At 49.3% G+C, this 25,049-nt stretch overlaps 1 protein-coding gene across 1 annotated transcript in view; it reads left to right on the forward strand.

Annotated features, from left to right (window-relative positions):
* The window catches only part of LOC144821564 (dedicator of cytokinesis protein 2-like), a 3,201,295-nt gene that overhangs the window by 3,102,685 nt on the left and 73,561 nt on the right, over positions 1-25,049 (forward strand). Inside the window, exons 40-43 of the mRNA XM_078678750.1 lie at positions 1,245-1,334; positions 5,134-5,238; positions 6,847-6,988; positions 20,455-20,536. Coding sequence (XP_078534876.1) covers positions 1,245-1,334; positions 5,134-5,238; positions 6,847-6,988; positions 20,455-20,536 — 419 coding nt within the window. The remainder of the gene's footprint in view (positions 1-1,244; positions 1,335-5,133; positions 5,239-6,846; positions 6,989-20,454; positions 20,537-25,049) is intronic.

The raw sequence follows: 25,049 nt of genomic DNA on the forward strand, positions 1-25,049 counted from the left end.
GCTAAAGAATGGTGATGGATTAAGCCCAGATCAGTTGACTGGGGTGAGTGTTTGATTTGCTCAAACGCTCCGTCCATCATCCCCTTTTGTATCGCTTTGCTGTACGGGGTGGCACAGCTGCGGGGGCAGTCCTTTCTGTACGGGGTGGCACACGGTGACACCGCTGTGGGGGCAGGCTTTGCTGTACGGGGTGCCACAGCTGCAGGGTTCAGTCTTTGCTGTATGGGGTGGCACAGCTGCAGGGTTCAGTCTTTGCTGTACGGGGGTGGCACCGCTGCGGGGGCAGGCTTTGCTGTACGGGGTGCCACAGCTGCAGGGTTCAGTCTTTGCTGTATGGGGTGGCACAGCTGCAGGGTTCAGTCTTTGCTGTACGGGGGTGGCACAGCTGCAGGGTTCAGTCTTTGCTGTATGGGGTGGCACAGCTGCAGGGTTCAGTCTTTGCTGTATGGGGGTGGCACAGCTGCAGGGGAAGTCTTTGCTGTATGGGGTGGCACAGCTGCAGGGATCAGTCTTTGCTGTTCAGGGTGGCACAGCTACCGGGGCAGTCTTTACTGTTCACGGTGGCAAAGCTGCAGGGGAAGTCTTTGCTGTATGGGGGTGGCACAGCTGCAGGGTTCAGTCTTTGCTGTACGGGGGTGGCACAGCTGCAGGGGAAGTCTTTGCTGTACCGGGGTGGCACAGCTGCGGGGGAAGTCTTTGCTGTACGGGGTGGCACAGCTGCGGGGACAGGTTTGCTGTAGGGGTGGCACAGCTGCAGTGGAAGTCTTTGCTGTACGGGGTGGCACGGGGGTGGCACAGCTGCGGGGGCAGTCCTTGGTGTACAGGGTGGCACGGGGTTGGCATCGCTGTGGGGGCAGTCCTTGCTGTACGGAGTGGCACGGGGTTGGCATTGCTGCGGGGGCAGTCCTTGCTGTACGGGGTGGCATGGGGTTGGCACCGCTGCGGGGGCAGCCCTTGCTGTAGGGGGTGGCACAGCTGCGGGGGCAGTCTTTGCTGTACGCTGTGCACAGGGTTGGCACCGCTGCGGGAGCAGTCTTTGCTGTATGGGGTGGCACAGCTGCGGGGTAAAGTCTGAACCCTCCTCACTGGCTCAGAATTATATATGAAAGGAGGCGGCTCACAGGGTAGGACCTGGTTGATGTGGAGCACAAATGACATTTTAATGAAGGGAAGAGCCCAGATGTTGAGCTGCTGGCACACAGGAGAGGGCCATTAATCTACCTGTCGTGTCCCTCTCTCTCCAGATGTGGGAGGAGGCGATTCACCTGTGCAAGGAGCTGGCACACCAGTACGAGAGCGAGGTCTTCGACTACGAGCTGCTGAGTCAGACATTGGTAAGTGCACCTCACTCTGCATGTATGTGGGTGCACATGTGTGTGTGTGGACGTGTGTGTGTGTGCACGTGTGTGTGTGTGCGCACGTGTGTGTGCATGTGTGCTTGTGCCTGTGCGTCTGTGGGTGAGTGCAAATGTGCACAGTGTATGTATGTGTTCATCTGTGTGTATGTGTGCATGTTAATGTAAATGCATGTTTATGCCTGTGTGTGTGAGCATACATGTGCAGAGTGTATGTATGTGTTCATTTGTGTTATATCTTTGCATGTATATGCATGTGTGTCTGTGCATGTAAATGTGCATATGTCTGTACATGTGTGTGAACAAACGTGCAGGGTGTCTGTAGATGTTCAATTGTGTTATGTCCATACATGTGTGTGTGTCTGCAAGCTCATGTTTGCATGCATGTATGCTTATTCCTTTGCATGTGTGTGCATGTGCACATGAGCAAGGTGTAGGTATGTGTGCATTTGTGTGTACATCTGTGATTTTATCTGTGTTTGCGAGTGTATGAGGGGAATGCATGTACGTGTGCATTTGTGTTTATGCATGCACATGTATGTGTTTGTATGTGCCTTTGTATGACTCTGCATGTGAGGGTCCATATGTGTCTGTTTATATATGGAAATGTGGTCCTGCATGCAGGATTGCATATGTGCCTGTGTGTTTTTGTGTATGCTGTGTGTAAAGATGCATGTGTGTGTCTGCATGTATGCACAGTTGCACATATGCATGTATATGTTTGTGTGGCTGTGTTTGCATGTATGTGTGTGTGAATGCTGGTGAAAGTGTATGAGCATTCAGTGTCCTAGTGCATAAATGTAACAATACACATGAACCAATGTGTGTTGCGGCACACTTGTATTTGTATACATCATGATACACATGTGTTAGTTAGTGCGTGTCACAGTCCACAAGTCTATCACTGTGTGTCACATGAGGTATGTTTGTCTGTGTAATCTGAAGATTTATTTTGCATTCTCTCTTATTTGCATATTTCTGGTTTATATAGTGCTTCAAAGAACAGTTGTGTGACATGGCACTTTACATGAGATCAGCTACAACACATAGGCACATAGAATTCGTTAAAATAAGTTCTACTGACGATAAGTCACAGTCCAACATCGGATGTACGTCATGACAACATGGGCTTTTACACCGCGCTGCCATTACGACGCATCCATTACAACGCAAGTCATTATAACGACTTGCGCTGTCGGCGCTGGATTTTGGAATAGTATGACTTACTATTCCAACTCCAGCCTACGCAACAGTAGGGAAGGTGTTGGAATAGTAAATCTACTATTCCTTAGTATCTAGCGCCATCCAGCGCAAGTCGTTGTAACGACTTGCATTGTAATGGCAGCATCGTAATAGCATCGTGGTGTAAAGCCCGCGTTGTCATGGCTGTCTCCCTCTTACATCAGATCCCTCCAAGGTCACCTGCCACGCACAGTGTCAACAAGACGGCATTTCAGCATGGGTTCCAATCAATCAATCAGTCAATCAATCAATTGATCAATCGATCAAGCAGGATTTATAAAGACCGGCTAGTCACCCCTGAGGGTATCCAGGCGTGGAGGGTCTCCCTGCTTCAGGTGGAATCAGTTGAACAGCCAGGTCTTGTGTGCCCTTTGCAATTTTAGGAGACAGGTGAAGGTTTGCAGGTGAAGGGGAAGTTATTCCAGGATTTCGTCGCTAGGTAGAAGAAGAACCGCCCTCCACTGTTGCTTCAGCGAATGCAGGGTGTGTGTGCGAGGGAGAGGGAGGCAGAGCGCAGGTGTCTGGGGGGTTGGTGAAAGTTCAGAGGGTGTCTGATGACTCATTTGCAACTATTTAAAAGGTAGTTTGCAGGATGGCTTCAATACTTATCAGAGGTCTCGAAATAGTGAGGCCGGTGGGCGGTGAATATCCTTACTCCCAGTATGGCTCCTGTCACTGACATCAATGGTGCATGTTGGCGTTCTAGCTTTAGGACAAAGCCCAGCACGAGCTATGGCAGCCCCCAGCTCATGCGTAGGGTCAACCTCAGAGCTCCATATGCCTGGGATCTCACACAAGAAACCTCCTGCCTCCCAGCTCTATGCTCTCTCAACCCACTCTGCGAGCACTGTGCAGGGGTCGGTCTCCATGACTTCGCATGATCATCAGTGAAGTCTGCCATGGGCCGGTCCCCATATTCGGGGTCAGCTCCTTCAACAAGAACCATGCAAGAGCTCTGTGGATAGCCACCTGTGCCTCCTTAGGACTAGGCCTTGGCGGTGAACTCCGCCTCGTTTGCGGAGTTTGCAGAATTTTCTGTACTTTGTGCACTCCAAGTATGTGGAATTCCCAAAAATTTTGCTCCGCGGAGCAGAGTTTTTTTCCTCGCTTACATTTTCCAATGTTAAGTTGGCAAGCAAGGAAAATCCAACCCTGACCACCTCCCGGAGAGATTTCTCAACGTGGGCGGTCACGGAAAGCTGTGACCGCTTACATTAAGAAACCTTCTGTTTGAGTTGAGGAAGCTGCTGCTCGAGTGGAACATCTGCTCGAGCGACAGAAAGAAACAGCGCCCTCTTGTGCTGCACATGGTGCCGTTTGCTCTGATTTTCCAGCACAAGACAAACACCTGGCGCTAAAAATCAGCACAAACAGTGCGACCTAACACACTCCGCCGCATACTCTACCCAGGCCAACTTAGTACGTCCCTGATTCTTCCATCTAGGTCTGTGGACAAGCAAAGAGTAAGTCGGCCACCACACCCCTGCAGTGTGACAAGCTACACCCTGTAAGACATGCTGCCTTGCAGATCCCCAGGTGTATCTAGAGAGCCTTGCCCCTTCACTAGCCTCCCCCCACATGGAGGGCCTTTCTCTTGAGGTGAACATAACCTTGTCCGGAGACTAGGCGGACCTAATTCCACATATCCGGAACGCCAGTATTGACTATTTTTACATTATCTGGCTCATGGAATGTACTAAGCCATAGAAGGAATATCCTATATGGAATCTCCTTATTTATCATACAAGAGCTTTCAAACCGTCTTCTCCGTGAAATGTTCCTGCATTACTAAACTATAGCATCGCAGACCTTCATCGAAAGGATTTACACATCAAGAATATTGATATCATAAAGAAACATACAATATAAAATCCTTTTAATCACAAGCATTGAAAAAAGCTCCATATAGTTAAGAAGTACCAGCTCCACAATACGTAGACTGCCAGTCCTTACTAACACAGGAATCTGTGGCTCGATTCCCAGAAGAAGGCGCTGTTATAGCGCCGAAACGCGTGTCGGAATTAATCCTAATCCCGCCACATTACTGTGTATTGCATTAGATAAAGACATCCCACTACTTTTAACTGTGATCTAGATTGATTGTATATTTTGTGTCTAAAATTAATTGCTGAATTTATTGTGCTTTTATTTTCCTAATTTTTAATAAACATAGATCTCTTTTTTATAAATTTTTCTTGCTTTATGAATTTTCTTGCTTTATACATTTTTCTTGCTTGACATTGCATTTTCTCTGCTTTGGAATGACAAATTAATCACAGACGTTTAGCAACTACAACTGTCTAGGAAGATATTTACATCGTGTTTTACCCTGTCCTAAAAGTTTCCTACTTAGTCAGGGGGTCCTTGTTATCTCATATACTTTCACTTGAGGTGCCAATGGCATATCTCAGTTACATCCAGTCCCTGTAGTGCTGAAGATTCAATCCAGACGCCGCCATCTTGACGTACCACTTGTGAAGGACGGGCACATCATGTTCTCAAAACTCATTGTAAATGTTTATTTTTATAATTTCAGCAACAACAAGCCACGTTTTATGAAAACATCATGAAAGTGCTGCGTCCTGTTCCTGACTACTTTGCTGTTGGTTACTACGGGCAGGGATTCCCAACCTTCCTGAGGGTAAGAGGCAGACTGAGTGGGTTGGTTTGTAGGTTGGTTTTGGTTGGTTGGTTGGATGGATGGATGGATGGATAGATGGATGGATGGATGGAAGGATGGATGTGGGTGAGTGGGTGGTGGGATGGATGGATAGATGAATGGATGGATGGATGAACTTAGTACTCATTCAGTAACACATTCACTTCTTCACTCACTCATACAAACACACTGACTCACCTCATCATGTCACACACTCAGTCACTCATACTGCCACATACTCAGTGACTTGCTGTCTTTCATGCAGTCACTCACTAAGTGCCTCACTCACTCCCACAATTACACGCTCACTAACTCACTCATACAATATCTCTCTTGCTGTCTCACATACTCATATAATCACTAACTCACTGTCTCACTCACAGAGTTGCACTCACTGTTTTGCTCACTAATACAAATGTACACTAAATTCATTGTTCCCTCATACCGTTGCCTCATTCACTGATCCAATTAACATGCTCACTGCTTTATGCAAACACGTGCTGCCTCACTCATTAACACAATCAGACATTCACTGTCTCAATAACTTATGCAATCACACACTCACTGCCTCACTCAATCACGCGTTCATGGTGTCACTACCTCATACAACCATACACCCACTGCCTCACTCATATAGTCACACACTCACTATCTCTCACTCACTCACTCATATAGTCACACACTCACTGCCTCTCACTCACTCTCACAATCACACACTCACTGCCTCACTCAATCACCACTCATGGTGTCACTACCTCATACAATCATACACCCACTGCCTCACTCATGCCGACACACACTGCCTCATTGCCCCTCATATAGCCACACACTCACTATCTCTCACTCACTCATATAGCCACACACTCACTATCTCTCACTCACTCATATAGTCACACACTCACTGCCTCTCACTCTCACAATTACACACTCGCTGCCTCACTCGCTCATGCAGTGACATGCTCAATGCCTCTGGCTCACTGTCATACTCACACGCTCACTACCTCTCACTCACTCATACAATCACACACTCACTGCCTCTCGCTCACTCTTACTATCACACACTCACCGCCTCACTCATGCAATCACATGCTCACTCTCTCACGCTCCCTCCTGCATTGGCCACAGACATTGAGGGTACTTCACAGGACTATCAGTGCAGAATCCACCTCAGGTGTGCACAATGTCTCTCTCAGGTGACACACCTCAAATGTTGTCATTCTGAGGTGACACACCTCAGGTGTGCATGTTGTCACTCTCAGGTGTGTATGTTGTCACTATCAGGTGACACGCCACAGATGTGAATGTTTTCACTCTCGGGTGACACACCTCAGGTGTGCATGTTGTCACTCTCAGGTGACACGCCACAGGTGTGTGTGTTGTCACTCTAAGGTAGCACGTCTCTAGTGTTGTCAATCTCAGGTGACATGTCTCAGGCGTGCATGTTGTCACTCTCAGGTGACACACCTCAGGTGTGCCTGTTGTCACTCTTGCAACAGTTGTTGGATGTGGAGTGGGTGCTTTAGATTGGGGTATCTGGTTGATGGTACTGTGAGGAACCTCAATATTTGTTCCTTCCTTTCCTGCTTCTAGAACAAGATCTTCATCTATCGAGGGAAAGGGTACGAGCGCCGCGAGGACTTCGAGATGAGGCTTCTGACCCCCTTCCCCAACGCGGAGAAGATGAAGACCACCTCTCCCCCAGGCGAGGAGATCAAGAGCTCCCCGGGGCAATGTATCCTACCACTCCCTGTGCAGGACTGAGTGCATAGGGTCCTGGACAGTAGAGCTCACGACGGCCACTATTGATCATTCCCACCACAGCCCATGCAGGACAGAGAGCGTAGGGGATTGGACAGTGGAACCCACCTCTCCCACTATTGGTCCAAGTCAAGTCAAGTCAAATTTGCTTTATTCGAGATAAAAACTCATAAAAGCATGATACATCTAAAACCATTAGATCCACAATAACGCGTATAAAATTTTATTACAACCTCCAAAACATTTCCTTTTTTTTTCCATAGTAGAAAAAATAAAGAAACGATACTACAACATACAAAAAATTTACATTTAAAAGAATAAAGCATCATGACTTCTGTAATGTTAAGAACCAACAATAAAACATCGAAGTTCATATAGTTGTAAAACCAGTATAAGTCCAAAATACAAGGTCAAAAACATTCCTTTTCACTGGTGGGAAGAACAGTCTCAAACGACCTACTATTGCACAAGAAATTTCCTTCTAATAGCCCATGCCCATCCCAAGAATTTGGCAGCCGCCACAGAAATGGTTGGCAGAGAGCTGGTGCAGATAATTCTTAAAGCCACCTTGCTCTCTCTTGTGCCAAGCTGTTTGCACATCGCCCTCAGCCAGACACGTCGGGGGATTGAGTAAGCCCCACAAACAAAGAGAAGGTGGGCAATGGTCTCGGTGCAGATGTTACAAGCTGGGCAAACATTAGAATTAGCTTCTGCCCATCTTCCTGTTAACGATCTAATTGGGAGCGACCCCACTCTAAGTTGGAAGTAAAGCTTCCTGTCCTGAGGCTTAGCTATGATGTCCCAATAGGGCTCCAGGGATGGGGAAGCTTTTACTTCCAAAAAGCGTCCTTCCAAGGAGGAGGGATCTGCATCATTCCAGTTCCGGCGTTCTACCATTTCCCAATACCTTGTTTTCATGATGTCTTTGGCAGGGAACTGGGACTGCTCTGGATTCTCCAATAACTCCTTCATGCCCATTATCCCTAGTGTTCTGCACAAATCCTTTAGCCAGCCTATCTTGTGAAATTTATCAGAATTAACTACATCCAGGAAGCCCCTCGCATAATGGGCGAGTTCAGGGGTGACCCAAATACGCCGCCAATATAAAATGGGTCGTAATCTAGCCATATCTGATATGGCTTTCCTGCCTAACTCGCAGCGCAGTGGCTTCATGGGTGTACTTTTAGGGAGGCCAATGAGGTTTCGCAGGAATTTGTTTTCAGCAAGCGTTAATGAAGTCAAATTGTCAAAGCCCCAAAGCTCTGCGCCGTAAAGCGCCGAGCCGACGGCTTTGGCCTCATACACCTGGATTGCTGGCAAGATTGGTTTGGTCAAAGACTTTTTGTGCTGAGCACTTATAGCACCAGCGTTTTGGCGGAGTTTGAGGGCCGCCATTTCAGTATGTTTCCCCCACTTCACGCCCTTTGCTATACGGATTCCCAGGTAAACAAAGTCCGAGACCTTTTCCACCCTTTGGCCATCCATAGAGAAATTCCCTTTGAAACTGGCATGAGGATTAAATGTCATGAGCTTCGTTTTAGCTACGTTTACTTCAAGCCCACGATCAACACAGAAGCCCTCAAAGATCTTCAAGGCACGCTGCAGGCCACGAGGGGTTTTAGATATTAGGAGCGTGTCGTCTGCAAATAGTAGGATTGGCGTTTTCACTCCATCCAGGGTCGGAGCGTCTACAGAACTAGACAACATACGCTCAAGTACACCATTAATATACAATGAGAAGAGCGTGGGGGCCATGGCACAGCCTTGGCGTACACCCCGCTCTACCGCAAACTCAGCAGTGACTTGCCCATGCCGCCCCCACTGAATTTTTGCGTAATTTGAATCGTGCAGTTTCATTGCTAGCGATAGGATTTCCAGTGGCATGCCCATCCCGGCTAGGACTTTCCATAGCAAGGAGCAAGGGACTAAGTCAAAAGCTGCTCGTAAATCAATAAAGGCAGCATAAAGACTGCCCTTCCCCAACTGCACTACCTTCCAGTGTAGCAACATAAACCGGAATATCTGGTCTATGGTGCTGGTTAATTTACGGAATCCGGCTTGATAAGGAGATAGGACATTATTTTCTTCTACCCAGACCATGATTTTCGCTAGGGTCATTTTACCTATCACCTTTTGTACCGTGTCTATTAGGCTAATGGGCCTGTAATTCCCCGGTAACGTTTTGTCACCTTTTTTTGTACACAGGGATTATTACAGCCCCTAGCCAAGACTTCGGTACCGGAGCACCTAACGCTACCGCATTAGCCAGCTTCAGGATATACCTGCCCCATCGTGATTTCTCATGGAGGAAGACATCCGCGGGGACCCCATCGGGTCCGGGAGCTTTCCCCCGAGAGACTGAGTACAGAGCCACTGCTACATCAGCATTGTTAAAAGGAGGGGCTGGAAATATAGCGGTGACTACAGACTCCCTGGTCTTATCCTCAGGGCGGCACATGTATTGGGGACCAAAATAGTCTAACCAGCTATTCTGAGAGACGTGGTTTGAAGGTGGTTCTGGGAGGCCTCCTTTCCGCCACTTGACGATGTTCCAAAATAATCTGGAATCCTTGGCAGAACTGGCAGCTTTGAGATCTTGCCAGTGCTGCTCGTCCCATTGCTTCTTAGCTATGGTTACACTGGCCTTGTACTTCTGTCTTGCTTCCCTGACGGCTACTGGATCTTTATTTTTAATGGCCGTTCCCAGAGAAGTTCTGGCCATCCTACACGCCGCGTTATACCACCCCGCTGGATGTGGGCGATTATTCTTGCCCGACTGGAGGCGTACCACCTTGTAGAAATGACCCTTTGTTAAACCGAAGAATTCACAGTGCAGGTTGGTGACTTTTTCCAGATAGGATCCACTCCCGGATCCCTTCTTCAATATTGCTTCCATAGCAGAAGTAGTGCTATCCAGGTCTTTGCCAATGCTTTCTAACACCTCATTATTCATTGCAATTTGGGACCACTTGACCCGCCTCATATCATTCGCTTGAACAATCTCCGCTACAGCTTCTTCCACATTATTTTGCTCCTCTAAGTCCCCCCCCCACAGGAGATGAGTAATACATAGGGGGTTGTGGTCACTCTCCTGTCTACTAACCACCTGCATGTCGCTCATCAAATGCCAAATTGCCAGGTTACAGATGACATAATCAATCCGGCTTTGCGAGCGACCATTATCAAAGGTGTTGGCCCCTTGGCCGTCACTCACTGTCCTTCCATTGAAAGCTCTGAGCCCCCTTTCGCTGCATAAAGCATTCATCTGCATTATACCTGCTGACCATCTGCTTACAGGTTTTAAGTCCAGATTAGGGATCCCCCACTCAGAGTCTACATCCTCTCCCGAGTGCCAGTCACCTACAGAAAGAGGCTCAAAGGTCATTTTCAGGTCCCCAGCAATTAATATATTGTTCTCGCTTGGCTGAGAGCCAATCAGATGATCAAGCGCCGCCAGAACCTGGGATTTCCCTCCAATCGGCCCTCTAACGTACAAGTTATAGATGTCTAAGGACTCCCCCAAAACCATGCTTATCCTAATCAACTGGATGTCATTGTAACCAGATGGGAGCTCTACTACTCTGTCAAAGAGTGCCTGCCGGGCCCAGATGGTTAAACCCCCTTTCGGCCTACCCTTCGATCCCTTGAGGGCTGATACAGAGAAATTAAGAAAACCCAAGAGGAACAGGGGCTCACCGACCCATGTCTCTTGGAAGATACAAATGTCAAAGTCGTTTATAAAGGACACCCATTCGGGTGAGTGCATTCTAGAACCCAATCCTGCTATATTCCATGAGACTAATCTTCCCCCAGCCCTACTAGATTCACGCCACAGTACTGCGGGGGCTAGAGACAGGTCCCTTGGGCCATGTGCACTTGAGGAATCCTGGCCTCCTGCTACCTCTATGTTGGAGACACCAGGATCCAGCCCACCATCGACACTGGCTATTTCAACCTCTGCCAGGGGAGAACCTACCAAACCTGAATATTCAACCCCCTCTACCCTACTACGTATCGGTCGGTGCTCCCTGCCTCTGGGCCCCAGTTGGTCAATAGTCATTTCGCCTGACCCCCTATGAGATAGTCAATCAATGGAATTAAGCCTCGTCCTATTGCACCCCTGCCCAATGTCCCTTGAAGGCATAACTGTGGTGAGCGAAAATGGTGATGGGGGCATTTTCTTCAACTGGATACCAGAGTGGATGAGGGGGGCTTGATCAGAATTCTAGCATAAATAAGTTCTCAGCTAGGTTGTTAGACGACAGAGTTAGTTCAATAGCATCATGCCTAGCCCCAGGATGGCTCATTCTCCTTACTTTGACTATGTCATCATTAATAACTGATCGGCACCCTCTAATATGCCTTAGCCAATGAATGGCCTTGTTTGTCAAGGAGTCTACCCCTTCCCTTGGGCCATTAATTCGCGTTTGGCACTTAGGCACATTAGTCATGTATATTGTATTCGAGGCAAAGTTACCCTTTGTGTGTGCTTGGTTCCTAGAGGGCTCTGGACTATAGTTGGGCGGCCCTTTAAAGGTTGTTGGAGAACCATGGAGCTGGGCCCCTACTAACATTCCTAACCCTTTGCATGGTGGTGGTCCTAACGGTCCTCTCCCTCCTGTAGGCCCCCTCTGAGTCCTCTGGGTGCTAGCACTAGACTTACTTGCTGCCTTAGTTTCCATCACGGGTCGGACCAACCTATTAGTGATTGAAGTAGGGACCGTGCCTATACTAGTTGCACCCCTTCTTCGGGGGCAACCTGGAGGCACTTACTACTAGTAGCAGCATTTTCCCCTGCTGTTGGGAGGGTACCTTGGGATTTAGTTGGATAAGCGATAGTTATCTTAGAGGACGCCCCAGGTTGGTGCCATGGGACACACAAATTGGTATTTGGAACTGCAGTTAGATTTATAATTAGTTTTTTCATGCCGTCTATCTCGTCTTTAAGTAAAGAAACTAGATTAACCAGATCTCTAATGGTTCCCGCGATGTCTCTTAAGATTGAGTAATCACAACCATCAATTATACCTTGTGAAGGGGAGCTATTAGTGCCACTACTAGGAATTTCTCCTTCTAGCTCCTGCTGGATCTCTCCCAGTACAGTGAACCTGTTGGAACATGAGATTGGATCATTAGCTGTAATAGGTGTGACCGGGGGATTTTCCACACTCACATCGCTAAGGAGCGAGTTTGCCCTTCCCCCCATTGGACGACCTTCTTGCCCTTGCTGCTTTAAGGCAGCCGCCCTTTGCTTAGCACTGACTCTGAACATTTCGGGGATTATAGTAGTTGGACCGACCACCTCTTGTACAATAGGGTTTGGACCCCCTACCACCCTGGCCACCTCCGCAGCCTCTGGGGGCCGCAGGTCAGCAGATAATATGTCCTGGCAATCATCAATGATAGTGTCAATTTTGTCCATGATGCAGTTCATCGCCGCATGTTTGGGTGATACCGTTGCTTTCTTCTTCTTACTCCGTTTTTGGCGTTTGGCTGCCTCAATAGCCCCCCCCCCTCCTTCCATGGATTTACGCTTGCCCATCCCCACTCACAACAAGTTGTAGTTCCCACACAGCTGAATGTATGTAGGTCGCAGTACGCACTGTACCTTTCGCGTTGGTGTGACGCGCCCAGCTTCCTTAACGAGATGTGGCCCGTCCCGTCCTCAGCCGTCCACAGCCGTCCACAGACGGCCGGCCCTTTGTCCGGGCTTCGTCCGGCTCGTCCTGCGCGCTTCCCGCGCTGCGGGAACCGGATGTGGATGTATGCACCGGTGAGCTGTGGGCGGTCTTCCTCGCAGGTGGTATCTCGCACGGGCTCCTGGTCCTTGGAGTCCCGTGCGGTGCGTAGCCTGTCAGTTCTGGCCCCCACAGCGTGTTAGGGCGAGAGGCCCTCGATGTAAAACCCCTCCGGGGGTGACAGCAACTCCGAGGGAACGTGCAGGACACTCAAAGTGGGACTATTGGTCATTCCCACCACGGCCTGTGCAGGACAGTGCACATAGGGGCTTAGGAAATAGAACCCATGTCTACCAGTATTGGTCAATCTTACCAGTGCCCATGCAGGACAAATGCGTAGGGTCTTGGGCAGTAGAACCCATTTCTGCCCATTACAGAATAATGCTAAACACTACCCATGCTGGGCAGTAGAACCTATATCTGCCACTATTGGTCATTCCCACTGCTGACCATGCAGGACAGAGGGAGTAGGGTCTTAGGCAGTAGAACCCATGGCAGGACCACATCGCATAGGGACATGGGCAGTAGAACCCATGTCTGCCCATTACACACTAATACTAAATACGGCCTGTGCAGGACCAGAGCGCATAGGAGCTTCAGGAGTAGAGTCCATGTCTGCCACTATTGGTCATTCCCACCACTGCCCATGCAGGGTCTGAACAAGTAGGGGCTTCAGCAGAAGAACAAATGTTTGTGAAATACAAACTGCTGCCAGCACTGCCAATGCAGGACGCTAGTCCCAAAGTTGCCCGAGGAGGTACAAAGGAGGTGTTGTCCAATAGCCAATCTGGTTCCCACTAAGTGGTTCAATCTGGTCTGGACACATCTGATTCGGTAGCCAGGGTGATGGGATCGTCTGTGGAAACTAGGAGGCCGGCATGGTTGCATGTTTCGGGATTCTCGCCTGATGTCCAGGCTTCATTGCTGGATTTGCCCTTCAATTAACCCCGGGCGTTATCGGTGTAGCGGGGCTACGCCGAGGGCCACGGAGTTGAGAACAAACTCTGTGGAACTCCGTGGAGCTCCACCATGCCACCCGCCTCCCACCCCTCCTATTAACAAGTGATTAAAACGTAAATAAAAAGAGTTTAAAATAAAGAAAAACCACTTACCTTGGCTGCAATGTCGCCGGGCTGACTTCCTCCTCTTCATCGCCGTCTCTGGGAAAACTGCGCATACGCATGCACCGGCGCATGTGCATTTCTCGCTTGTCACATGTTATTAGGGGGGTGGGAGGCGGGGGCTGGCCAACTCCGCATTGCTGCGGAGTGTGCAGGGATTTGCCTACTCCACGTTCTCCGCGGAGCGTGGAGTAGGCAAATCTCTGCACACTCCGTTGGTAGAGCGGAGGTCTCGGCCCGGGTTTTCCTTCAATGGATCTTGCCTATTTAGGGTTGAAGCGTCTTTGGCGCTGCAGTGCTTTCAGTACAGTCAAGCCACAGCGAGGTCTTTGGGGCTTCAATCTCCTCCTAGGAGCTGTGAACAGTTCCGCAAGTTTCATGGCTTTGGAAGAAACTTGTCCTTTCGTGCTAGGCAACAGCTGTAGCAGCAGCAGCAGCAGCAGGACAATCCCTTGTACAGGTCCTAGAGGGGAAAGAGCAGGGGTCGTCTGCGGGGTGCTGCACGACAGCAAATTTCCTCCTCACCATACTCCTTCCCCTCCTCTGCCCCTCCGGTTGGTGTGGCAGGGAAGCAGCTCTAACTCCACCATCCTAGAGCATACTTGTCCCGTAGGAGGATGGCTGACCCATTTTCTACAGCATTGGAGGTCTGTTACTACAGATCTCTGGGTTTTGGACATCATAGATAATGGGTTTTCCCTACCCTTCCGGGAGTTCCCCCCTCCTACCCCTCCCCATCAGGGCATTTGCTCGAAAGAGCATCTTCTGCTTCTCCAGCAGGAGGTCCTGTCATTTCTGCAAAAGGATACATTTGAGGTGGGTCCGGAGCAGGAAAGGGGTCAGGGGTGCTGCTCTCACAACGTCCTGAATTTTTACCTCCAACAGGAGATATTCAAAATGTTGACCCAGGCTCAGGTTCTTCTTGTGCTGGAGAAGGAAGATTGGATGGTGTTGATCAGTTTACAGGATGCATAGTTTCACATTCCCGCCCTGAAGTTGCATCAGAAGCAGGGGCGGTCAGCACGGCTCGCGGGTAAGGGGGGGGGGCGGGCGCAGGTGCTGTGGGAGGGGGTGTGTGGGGTTTAAATAAATAAAATTTACCTTGCTTCCACCGCTGCCAGGTCCCGTGTCTTCTCTCCTGCTCGCCTGTGTCCATCTCAAGGTTGGAAAAGGAAGCAGACAGCCAGGCACCCACCCCTAAGCCAATCACAATGCTGCAATGCAGCGTTGTGATTGGTCTAAGCACCGTGACACTGTGCTCAGCCAGGGGCGGGAGGGGTGGGCATGTTCTCCATGCAGAATGTAATGCAGCCTGCATGGAGAACAGGAAAGTGTGCATGACTGTTTTGGGCGGTCATTGCACACTGGTCATTGCACACTCCTCCTCTGCAGCTCAGCCCGCCCCCTTAGGCACTGCTAGAGCAGGAGGATAATCTAAAATTATAATGACATTCTGTTATTATCATTTTATTTTTTACTTTCTTTGCTGCTCCTATCAGTGGCGCGACACTCCTCCGCCTTAACCCCTTCGCAACAGGGGTAATTCCCCTACGGCGCGGGGGGGAGCGGCGGTGCCCCAGTGCTCGTGACGAGTCCAGCTTGTCATGCTGCACAGTGGAGCTGTGCTCATGACGACCTGGACTCGTCATGAATCCGCCCACTCCAATAGAACCCCCGCACAGGCTTGGAATTCACAGCGCGTGGGAGTGCTGCGGCCCTTATGCCCACTGTGCCTCATGACGAGCTGGGCTCATCATAAGCATGGAAGGGGTTAACAGAGGAGCCGCCACTGATCAGAAGTATCCAGTTTTACAGGCGGTCTCAACATTAGCAGTTTGCGGTCCTTCTGTTCGGCCTTACTTCTGCTCCTCGGATCTTCACAAATGTGATGGCGGTGGTGGCAGCTCATCTCAGAAGATCGGGGATTCCTGATTTTCCCTACCTGGACGACTGGCTGCGCAAACTCACCAGAGATGGTGCTGCATCATTTGCAGGTAGCAACACAGCTGTTGTTTGAATTGGGATTTTCAATAAGTGTACCCAAATCTCACCTGGTGCCCTCTCAGTGCAACCTGTTCACAGGTGCAGTGCTGTAACTTGTGCCTTCCCGCCTCTACAGAGGATTCAAGACATCCAGGCTATGACTCCAATTTTTCAGAATGGAGCGTCTGTTCCATACTGAAGGTCTTGTGCCTGCTTACTCTGTTTGCTTACTGCTTACTGTTGGTCAACCATGCACACTGGCACATGAGGGCTCTCCAGTGGCGCCTTCACAGGTAGTGGTATCAGCGCAATGGAGATCTCGAAGAGTTGTTCAGAATCTCCAGAGACACTGCAGCGGAGCTGTTGTGCTGGAGTGTTCCAGGCAACCTGTCTCAAGAGAAGCCGTTTCAACCTTGCTCTCCGTTGGCCACAGTGATAACGGATGCCTCCACTCTAGGGTGGGGAAACCATCTGGGGGATCTGGGGGATCTGGAGGACAAGGGTCTTTGGTCTCCAGAGGAAAGATTGTTTCACATCAATCTTCTGGAATTGTGGGCGATTCGTTTGGTTCTCGAGATCTTCCTCCCTTCCCTTCACGGTCAGTCAGTTCAACAGGGAGGAGTAGGGTCTTATCTTCTCTGCAGAGAGGCTCTGTGAATTTGGTCTTGAGCTCTGGGTCATCAGATTTGCATAAATGCACATCATCTGGCTGGAAACTGAATGTGCATGCCAACAGTCTCAGTCGGCATTATTCAGCCGATCATAAGTGACATCTCCATCAGGAGTCCTTCACATTTTCAGGATGTGGGGGTTTCCTCAGTTGGATCTGTTTGCCACTCACAAGAACGCGTACTGCCCGGCATTCTGCAGTCTGCAGGATCCGACGTGGGAAGGGGGGACGCATTTCAGTTAGATGGGGGCTCACAGCTTCTTTATGCGTTTTCCCGCATACCCTTGATTCCTCGAGTTCTGAGGAAGATTCGCCAAGAACTGGCTCAAGTCATATTGATTGCCCCGGATTGGCCGTGAAGGGTGTGGTACACAGACCTTCTTTACCTCTCATTTCACCCTCCATTCCGTCTCCCTCTCAGGGTAGACCTCCTCTCATAATCGCAGGGGCAGAATTTACACCCCCACCTTCAGAGCCTGGACCTTCATGCCAGGAGATTGAACGGGGCAACCTGAGTTCTTTCTCTCTCCGACCGGATGTGTGGACGTTATAGTATAAGCCAGAAGACACTTCACAAAAACCTGTATATTCTGGCATGTGAGCCAAGTTTGTTAAATGGTGTGGAGAAAGATCGATTGATCCTTTGAAGGCCCATTTATCTGATGTTCTGAGTTTCTCTTTCTCTCTAGTGCTACTGGGTTGTGAAGTAGCTACTGTTAACGGCTACAGTACCTTGTCGGATTTTCTCTATTTACCAGATCAACCCTTGTTGCTTAAATCTCCCATAGTTATGAGATTCATTAAGGTTCTCACTAATAGGTTTCCTCCCACTCCTTTTATCATGCCTCAGTGGGATTTGAATTTGGTGCTCACATTCTTGATGGGTTCACCCTTTGAACCATTACATAGTTGATCTTCAGGACTACAATGTCATCAAAATAAAGTCAAACAAAAAGTTTGGCAAACTGATAGCGGGGTCTATTATGTTTACTGAAATATATCCTGAATCAAAACAACTTTCCAAATGAAACTATAATCCAACTCCTGCTAATAAACATCACTGATTTAATGGTCTAACTAAGGTTAGGGTACTGACGGGCTGGCACGTTACCCGATGCAGGGCGAGGTCCAATGGGCTTCATGCTCGGGTGGATCTTCCAAAACACCTCCCGTCAATTCCCCAAAGTCTGGTCTACATTCCAGCACTCCACATAGCATCCGTAATAATCAACATGGGTCCAAAGCAAGAACATATAAGGGCAGTATTCCAGTTGTTTATGTACAGTTTGGGATTAAAATGTTTGGGGCCGATTCACAGAACTAATCGGAGACAAAACCTTAACTGACTACTTTTGGTATTCACAGAAAGCATTTAGTAGTAGTAAAGTTAGGATTTTGTCTTTAATTAGGATTTTGTCTTAAATTAGGATTTTGTCTTAAGTTAGGATTTTGTTTTAAGACCAAAATTTAAGACAAACTTAAGTTTAACTTCCGTTTAACTTCCGTTTAACTTAAGACAAGATCCTAATTTAAGACAAAATCCTAACTTAAGACAAAATCCTAACTTTCCTCAAGGTGAACTATTCTTCCGGGGGATTATGGGGGCCTGCAGCATAGCAAGAGTGCCATAGACCTTTCAGCAAGCCCCCCCAACCACTAACTATGGAGTTAAATCGCATTTTAATCAGGATTCAGTGAAACCCTCTTGGCCTCGGTGCCGCTGCACCGGCTTCACCACTGATAGCTCCGCCCCTGAGGGTGGCTTGGTACATTATAATGAACGTCTCTGTTGAGGGTTGTCTTGGTTTTGTTCAAGGACTGCCAGCAAGTTCAGCTCTGCGCTCTGAGCGATGAATCATAAGTTTAATTGTTGTCCAGGGCTGGACACAGATTGTGAGAGGCACAATGTTCCTCTGAGTGTTTACTGTGCCTTCACTGGATAGTTGTCATGTTGTGTGTAATATTAGAGTTCAGCAAAGAATGTGAGATGTGTACCTGGACAGGTATTTCGCAGACTCTAGGCAGGGGTGGAGCTATCAATAGTGCAGCACGTGCAGTGGCACCAGAGCCCATCAGTCTGATGGGCCCAACACACCCCAAATCAGGAGCGGCCCGTGCAGGTAAGAGCGGTGAGGCGGGTGGGACTCAGAAAATGAGGAAGAGGGAAATAATTAATTTCCTTCGTCATTGTCTGTGGAGTCACCCCCACCCTGCCCCTCTGACCTGCACGGGCCACTCCTTCCCTAAATAACTCAGGGGCATATTACCAACAATTTGCGAAGAGAGGCATTAGCCATCTTGGCTTAACGCCTCTCTTCGCCACTTCGGAAACGCTAGGCTGCACCATATTACCAAGGATATGGTGCAGCCTAGCGTTTCCCCCTGCGATGGCGGTTGTTTTTACACCTTATCAACAGCGCAGACACCCTTGTACCAGAGTGCAAGGGTGTCTGCGAGCAGGGAGGTTGGTTATGTTCAGGAAGGAGTTCCTTCCTGCACATAAACAAACCTTAAATGCCAGTTTGTAACTTACATGTGTGCTGCTTTATGCCGCACACATGTAAGTTACATATTGGCATTTTTAAAAAGAGGTTTGTTTATGTACAGGAAAGGACACCTTCCTGCACATAAAGAAACCTTGGCATTTTGCTTTTTCCATGTGTGCTGCACGAGGCAGCACACATGGAAAAAGCAAAAACGAGGAGAAATGAAGCCTTTCTCCTCGTTTTGCCACCCTAAGAACAGGTCTTGCCTGTTCTCAAATTCGGCGCTGCCACCTATTATCGCCTCTCTTGATAATAGGTGGCAGCTTCAAAGTGAATGGGTGTTGCGGTGGAACGCTCACCGCAACACCCACTGCACGCCCCCTTTCACTTTGAGTTTAACGTGAAAGGGGCCCTATTACCAAGGCAGCATTAAGTCAATTAATGTGGCTTTAGGCTACGTTAATTGACTTAACTCTGCCTTGATAATAGGGCGATGCAAATATTGCTGCGTTATCGGCAGAAAAGTGCCGATAACGTGGTGATAAGGGGCTTGATAATATGCCCCTCAGTTTTAGACCCAAAACTAAACCGGGGGATGTGGACCTGATCTTCTTGGTAGCACTGTTGCAGGGATTTTGCTCAGGAACAGAACTATGCTCAGGAACATAGAACATTAAAGTTAATGGGGTGACCCTGTGTCCCGCAGAACCTGGGTATTTACGCTATAACACACAAGTGGTTCTGTTGGGTAATACAATAACTAAGTTAACATGTAATTAATAACAAAACAGCCAGAGTAATCAACATGCTGCCCAAGTTTCATAAAGACTTGTTGAGAATAAACAGCAAGAACACACACCAAAAAATGAATTATTGACTTCTTTTTCTTTTTTATAAACGAGAACAAATATGACTGTCAAGAATTGCATAAAGGCATTGCAAAGAGACAGAAGTGACCTTTGTGACATCAAGTGAGCAAAAAGTGATAAGTGATGTCAATAGTGAAGCTATATACAAGACAAACATAAGTGGCATAGATTTAACAAAATACGCATCCTGTCGCATTTGTACAATTATTTACATGAATCCTCATCAAATTATTACTCTAAAAGTAAAGGATAAGGAGACTGTTTGGACATGGTCAATTATTAAGGTCGACGTTTCGACCCTTTCACAAGAGCGCAGAGTGCAAAGCGTCAATGTGGGTCTTCATCAGGACAAAAAGATGAAGTAGACAGCCTATGGAATTACACTGTAACAATCAGGTGGGTTCTTATTGCTTGGACAATTGGGGCAGTAAAATGCGCCGCTGGTGCGTCACAAAAAGTAATGCACTGATGGAGCAAGGGGCTTCTAAATCTACCCCAAGTATGGTTGCTTCAGTCCCTCGATGCTTGTGTTTCTCTGACCCTCTCTGCTGTGTCCTTGACGCCTCACCTCAGACATCCAGTGCTTCACGGTGCAGCCCGTCCTGGAGGAGAAAGAGCGCTTTAAGAACAAGATCGTGCCGGAGCAGATCGCAAAGTAAGTCCTTTGGACCCTTTCCTGATCAATAGTGCAACCAGTGTCTCCTCTAAGCCAAAGATTGTGAAATGAGGCTGTTGATGGAGAAAATGCCCATTTCACATATTGCACAGTCTGAACGCACTATTATTGCTTCATTTAGTTTACGCACCCTTTGATTAAGCCATACTCATACCTCACCGAGTTTGTCTTCACCATAAAGTTTTAGATGTTTGGTCTATTTGTTTTTTTTTTTTGTTTATATACTTTGCAGACTTTGTGAAGTCCAGAAAGACTGCAAGGATTAAAAAACACAAAGTTGAGGATTGAAAACATTTGTGACTCCCTGCACTGGCAGCGTCTGAGGTCTTCAGATGTCAACCTTGATGCCCTTGGGCTAAGTTGCGCGGTAAAAGACTCCCTTCATTCATACATTAAACCTCTGGAGCGAAACAAGAGCAAACTGGAGAGAGTTCTCTGCCCCAAATCAAGCAAAGGGGAGGCCAAGAAGACACACTTTTATTCTGTTGGTGGGGGTGGGGCTTTTGATGTGTAGAATCCAAAGGGGACAACAAGGTCAGTGAGCAGAGCAATCCTATGGCATGATTTCATGATAGGAGAGAGTCATGTAACTAGAATGGGACATCTTTTAAAATGGAAGTGATTCATGTTTTAATACATCTGATCTCAAATGAGGTTTTTAATATTGAATTTGTTTATTGAATTGGATATAATCTGAAAATAAAACACACCTTACTCTACATTTTCAAGTAAAAACTATGGGCCTCATTTATGAAAAGTGACGCATCGCTGTGTGAAAACAGCGATGCGTCACTTTTCCTTGCGCCCTCCTTTCGACACCAATGATGCGTCATATTTACAGTATGACGCATCATTGCACAAGGAGTTAAAGATACGTCAGTGTTGGACTTTGGCCCTTAGGGCAGGTTCACCCCTAGACTTTTTGCTTGAAATGGTGACCTGGAGATGGTGATTTTTGGATTCTGCGCACTTTCACTGTGTCCCAGTGGAAAGTGCGTGCGCACTCTGAGTGCATGTGCTGAGCTAGGCCTGCCCGCCCATAGGAATGCATGGGGAATGTATGTGTCCCTGGTAGTCCCTGATGCGTGGGGTGTACAGGCTTGAGTCTGGTATGTGTGAACTCGTGTGAGTGAATGCTGCGAGATGGTGTATGCAGCATGTATGTGTCTAGTAGCGAAGCGCCATTTCTAGACATGGCTGTACGTGTGCTGTGAGGGTGCTGGCGTGTGATTGGCTGGAGCTGGCTGGCATGCCAGGCTCCAGGAAGTCTGGATGGGTCTGCCCGGTGGTGAGTGGGAGATCTGCATGAGTAATGTGTGGGAGGAGTGTACCTGTGTCCTGGATGGGCTGGGTTTTCCCCACACAATGCTGGCTCCGCCCCCCTGTGGAGAGTCTAATGACCCAAGCCCTGCCAGTGAATAGAGAGGGTGGTTGAGGTAAACAGAGTACTCAAGAACCAGCTGCGACTGGTTCCGCCCCCACTCTGCACCCTTGAACAAAGGAATACACTGTATAAAAATGGAGCTGTGTCCCCACAGAAGTTGTTCTCTTCCAGGATCCTGAGGGGGCTGTTGCTGCTGCTGCTGGGCCAGAGGACCGCCACTTGGGGTGTCTCCCTGCCTGGAGACCCAGTGTGCTGGCTCTGGGCCCAGTCTTGCCCCCTGCCTGCCCTGAAGGAGTTTTGCTGGACTCTGTTGTCCCTAGCGCTGGTGAGCGCTTCCTGATTTTCCTAGCGCCTGGGAGCGCTTTGTTTTGCTTATAGCGCTGAGCGCGCTTTATTGCGACCCCCTAGCGCTGAGAGCGCGCTCTATTTACTGCAAGCGCCTCGGGGCGCTTTATGGTTCAGAGCCGGTGCCCACCCGGCATTTGCCCGATCGCTACTGCATTCGCGAGTGCCACCTCGCTTATTTGGGATTAATTTGTCCCCTGGCAGGTGCCCACCCTGCCCGGGACTTTGCCACTCATTTCTGCCCAGGATCGAGTGCCCACCTCGCCTGGGAGAATCACCGCCGCAGCCCGGAGTGTTGTGAAAACGTTGCCGGGCCGCTGCCAAGTGCGACCCGGAAGTGCCCGCCTCCCTGCGAGGAGCCGCGCTGCAATTGGCTGCCCGGCCGGAAGCCAGGCAACCTGTGGGCGGGACTGCGGGACAACCGGAAGCGGACGGGAGGCCACCCCGCGCTCCGGCAAGAGAATTTGCCCGCAACCGGCACCTTCCACGGGGCTCCCAGGAGTGAGGGAGAGCCCCGTGGTGACCGGCCTGAAGGAGAGGGAGCCCCCGAGGAGCGGGAGCTCCCGTGCAGAGCCGCCCAAAGCCGAGGAGCAGCCCCTGTGAGGAGAGCCCCGGACCCCCGCTTCACGTCCCGGTGAGTGCTAACGAGAGGGGGGGCGTCGGGGCACATTGGCGGTGACCGCCCCCCTCCTTCCGCAGTTGTGCAAAGCCCCCGAGAGGCTCGTGGGGCCATGGTTGTGTGAAGCGCTGCGAGGCTCCACCAGAGACCCGCCCCCCTGCCACTGTTGTTTTCGAGTCCAGGGAGGCTCAGTGGTTACTCAGAGCCACGAGGGCTCCAGAGGGGGGCAATCAGTGTTCAGGGCCCCGAGGGGCTCTGGGGTGCCACAGTCGTTTCTTTTGAGTTCCCAGAGGAGGGACTCCAACGGGCACATTTCTTTTCAGAGCCCAGAGAGGCTCTAGGGGGCAGTCCATTTGTTTAGAGCCACGAGGGCTCTAAGGCCATCAGTATTTTGAGCCCAGAGAGGCTCAGGCGCCACCATTGTTGGTTTTAGAGCCCTGCGAGAGGCTCACAGCCCACATTTGTTTAGAGCCTAGAGAGGCTCTTTGGGTGCCATGTGTGTTTAGAGCCCAGAGGAGGCTCCAGGGGGCATTTCCTTTTGCCCACCAGTGTGCTTGAGCCCTCAAGGCTCCATCGTGTTGCCCCATCTTCACCCAGCTGCCCAGCACTTTGTGGCAGCTGCCACGTTTAGGACCCTGACACTTTGGACACAGGGCGTCCTAGCCCCAACAAGGCCAGAGGGCCTAGGGACAGTCACAGGTGGTGACTTACGTGAGTTTGGCGCAATTGTACTTTCTATGCACCTCTGAATGTATTGTTTATGCGTCATGTGCCTTTACACCTCTGAATGAATGTCATGCATTGCATCATGTGTATGTTCTTACACCCCTACAGGTATTGTGATACATAGGTGGTTGTTTTCTCCCTAGTACAGGTGGTGCTAGTGAGGTCCTGTTACCAGTAGATACTGGTTGTGTGCTATTTTGTGCTAAAGTACATTTATATTTTACCTTCTAAGTGCTATTTCTGAAAGTGCTACTTCTGATTCCTGACAGTGGTCCAGGCGGCCCTGTCTTGTACATATCCCCTGTAAATTCTGCCCGTGCCTCTGGCACATTGTAAAGTGTGTGTTTTATCTAATGTGTTTTGGTGTAATACAAAGGCTATTTTTTATATAACCTTGTGTGGAGTTTCCTTTGTGGTGGGCCTTTGGTTGTTGTTGCTGGGGTGCGTGCGCAAATACTTAGCCTACATCGCCTCCAAGTTTAGCCTTGCTGCTCGCGCCACGTTACCTAGAGGGTGAGTAGGGGTTATCTTGGCGTGTAACTCCCTTGCCCTGACTTGGGAGTGGTGGTCTCTGACTGACGTTGGCGAAAGCCCTGGCCAGCCAGGGATCCCATTTCCAACATTGGCGGCAAGCGGTGGGATAAGGATTTGTGTTTGCCTTGTACCTTAGTAGTAACTGGCTGCACCACAAAACTCTGCATTTTAGATGACCACATTTTAGGGGATTGTTTTTTTTGGAAGTTTCATATTTTCTTCTCCTGAAGGTATCATTGTGCAATTGTGTCAGTACATTTGTCCCCTACCCTGCGCCCAGAGTCGGTACCTGTGTCACTTGTGGTCAGGTTGAGGAATCAGGGGTGGTAGAAACTGCCTTACCAGTCCGAGGGGAGGGTTGTGTGTGGATGAATGGTGTGTGGCACTAGGCAAGTGAGTGTGAGTACTCTGGGGTAGAGAGCTTGCTGATACCTTTGTGAATTGTGTACTCCTGTGTTAGCTCAGACCCCTAGGTTCCCTGTGTGCTCTCTTTCCTAGAACGTCTGCCAGAATGGAGCTGGTTTTTGATTTCAATGATCTAGCCACATACGGTGTGTGGGAGTTGAGAAAGTTCTGTGAAGAGAGAGGCATAGGGGCGGATCAGTCAGGATGGTATGCTCTTAGGAGATGCATGGTCAAATGGCAAGAGGATCAATGGGATCTTGAGCGCAGTGAGGAAAGGGCCCGGGCTCCACACCAGGAGGGTGGTGGGTCTGTGGGGAGCCCTGAAGATTCAGAAGAGGAGGAAGAAGATGACAGCACCTGGATGCCAGTAGAGAGTGAGGACCCCATAGATGGGGAGTCCCTTGCTGGGTCCAGTATAGGAGGCAGCGCCTCATCCCTTTCCCTGTCCCCAGAGGAGCTGGAAGATAGGAGGAGAGAAA

This window comes from Lissotriton helveticus, chromosome 2_2, assembly GCF_964261635.1.
Source record: "Lissotriton helveticus chromosome 2_2, aLisHel1.1, whole genome shotgun sequence".
In the NCBI taxonomy this organism is placed as follows: domain Eukaryota; kingdom Metazoa; phylum Chordata; class Amphibia; order Caudata; family Salamandridae; genus Lissotriton; species Lissotriton helveticus.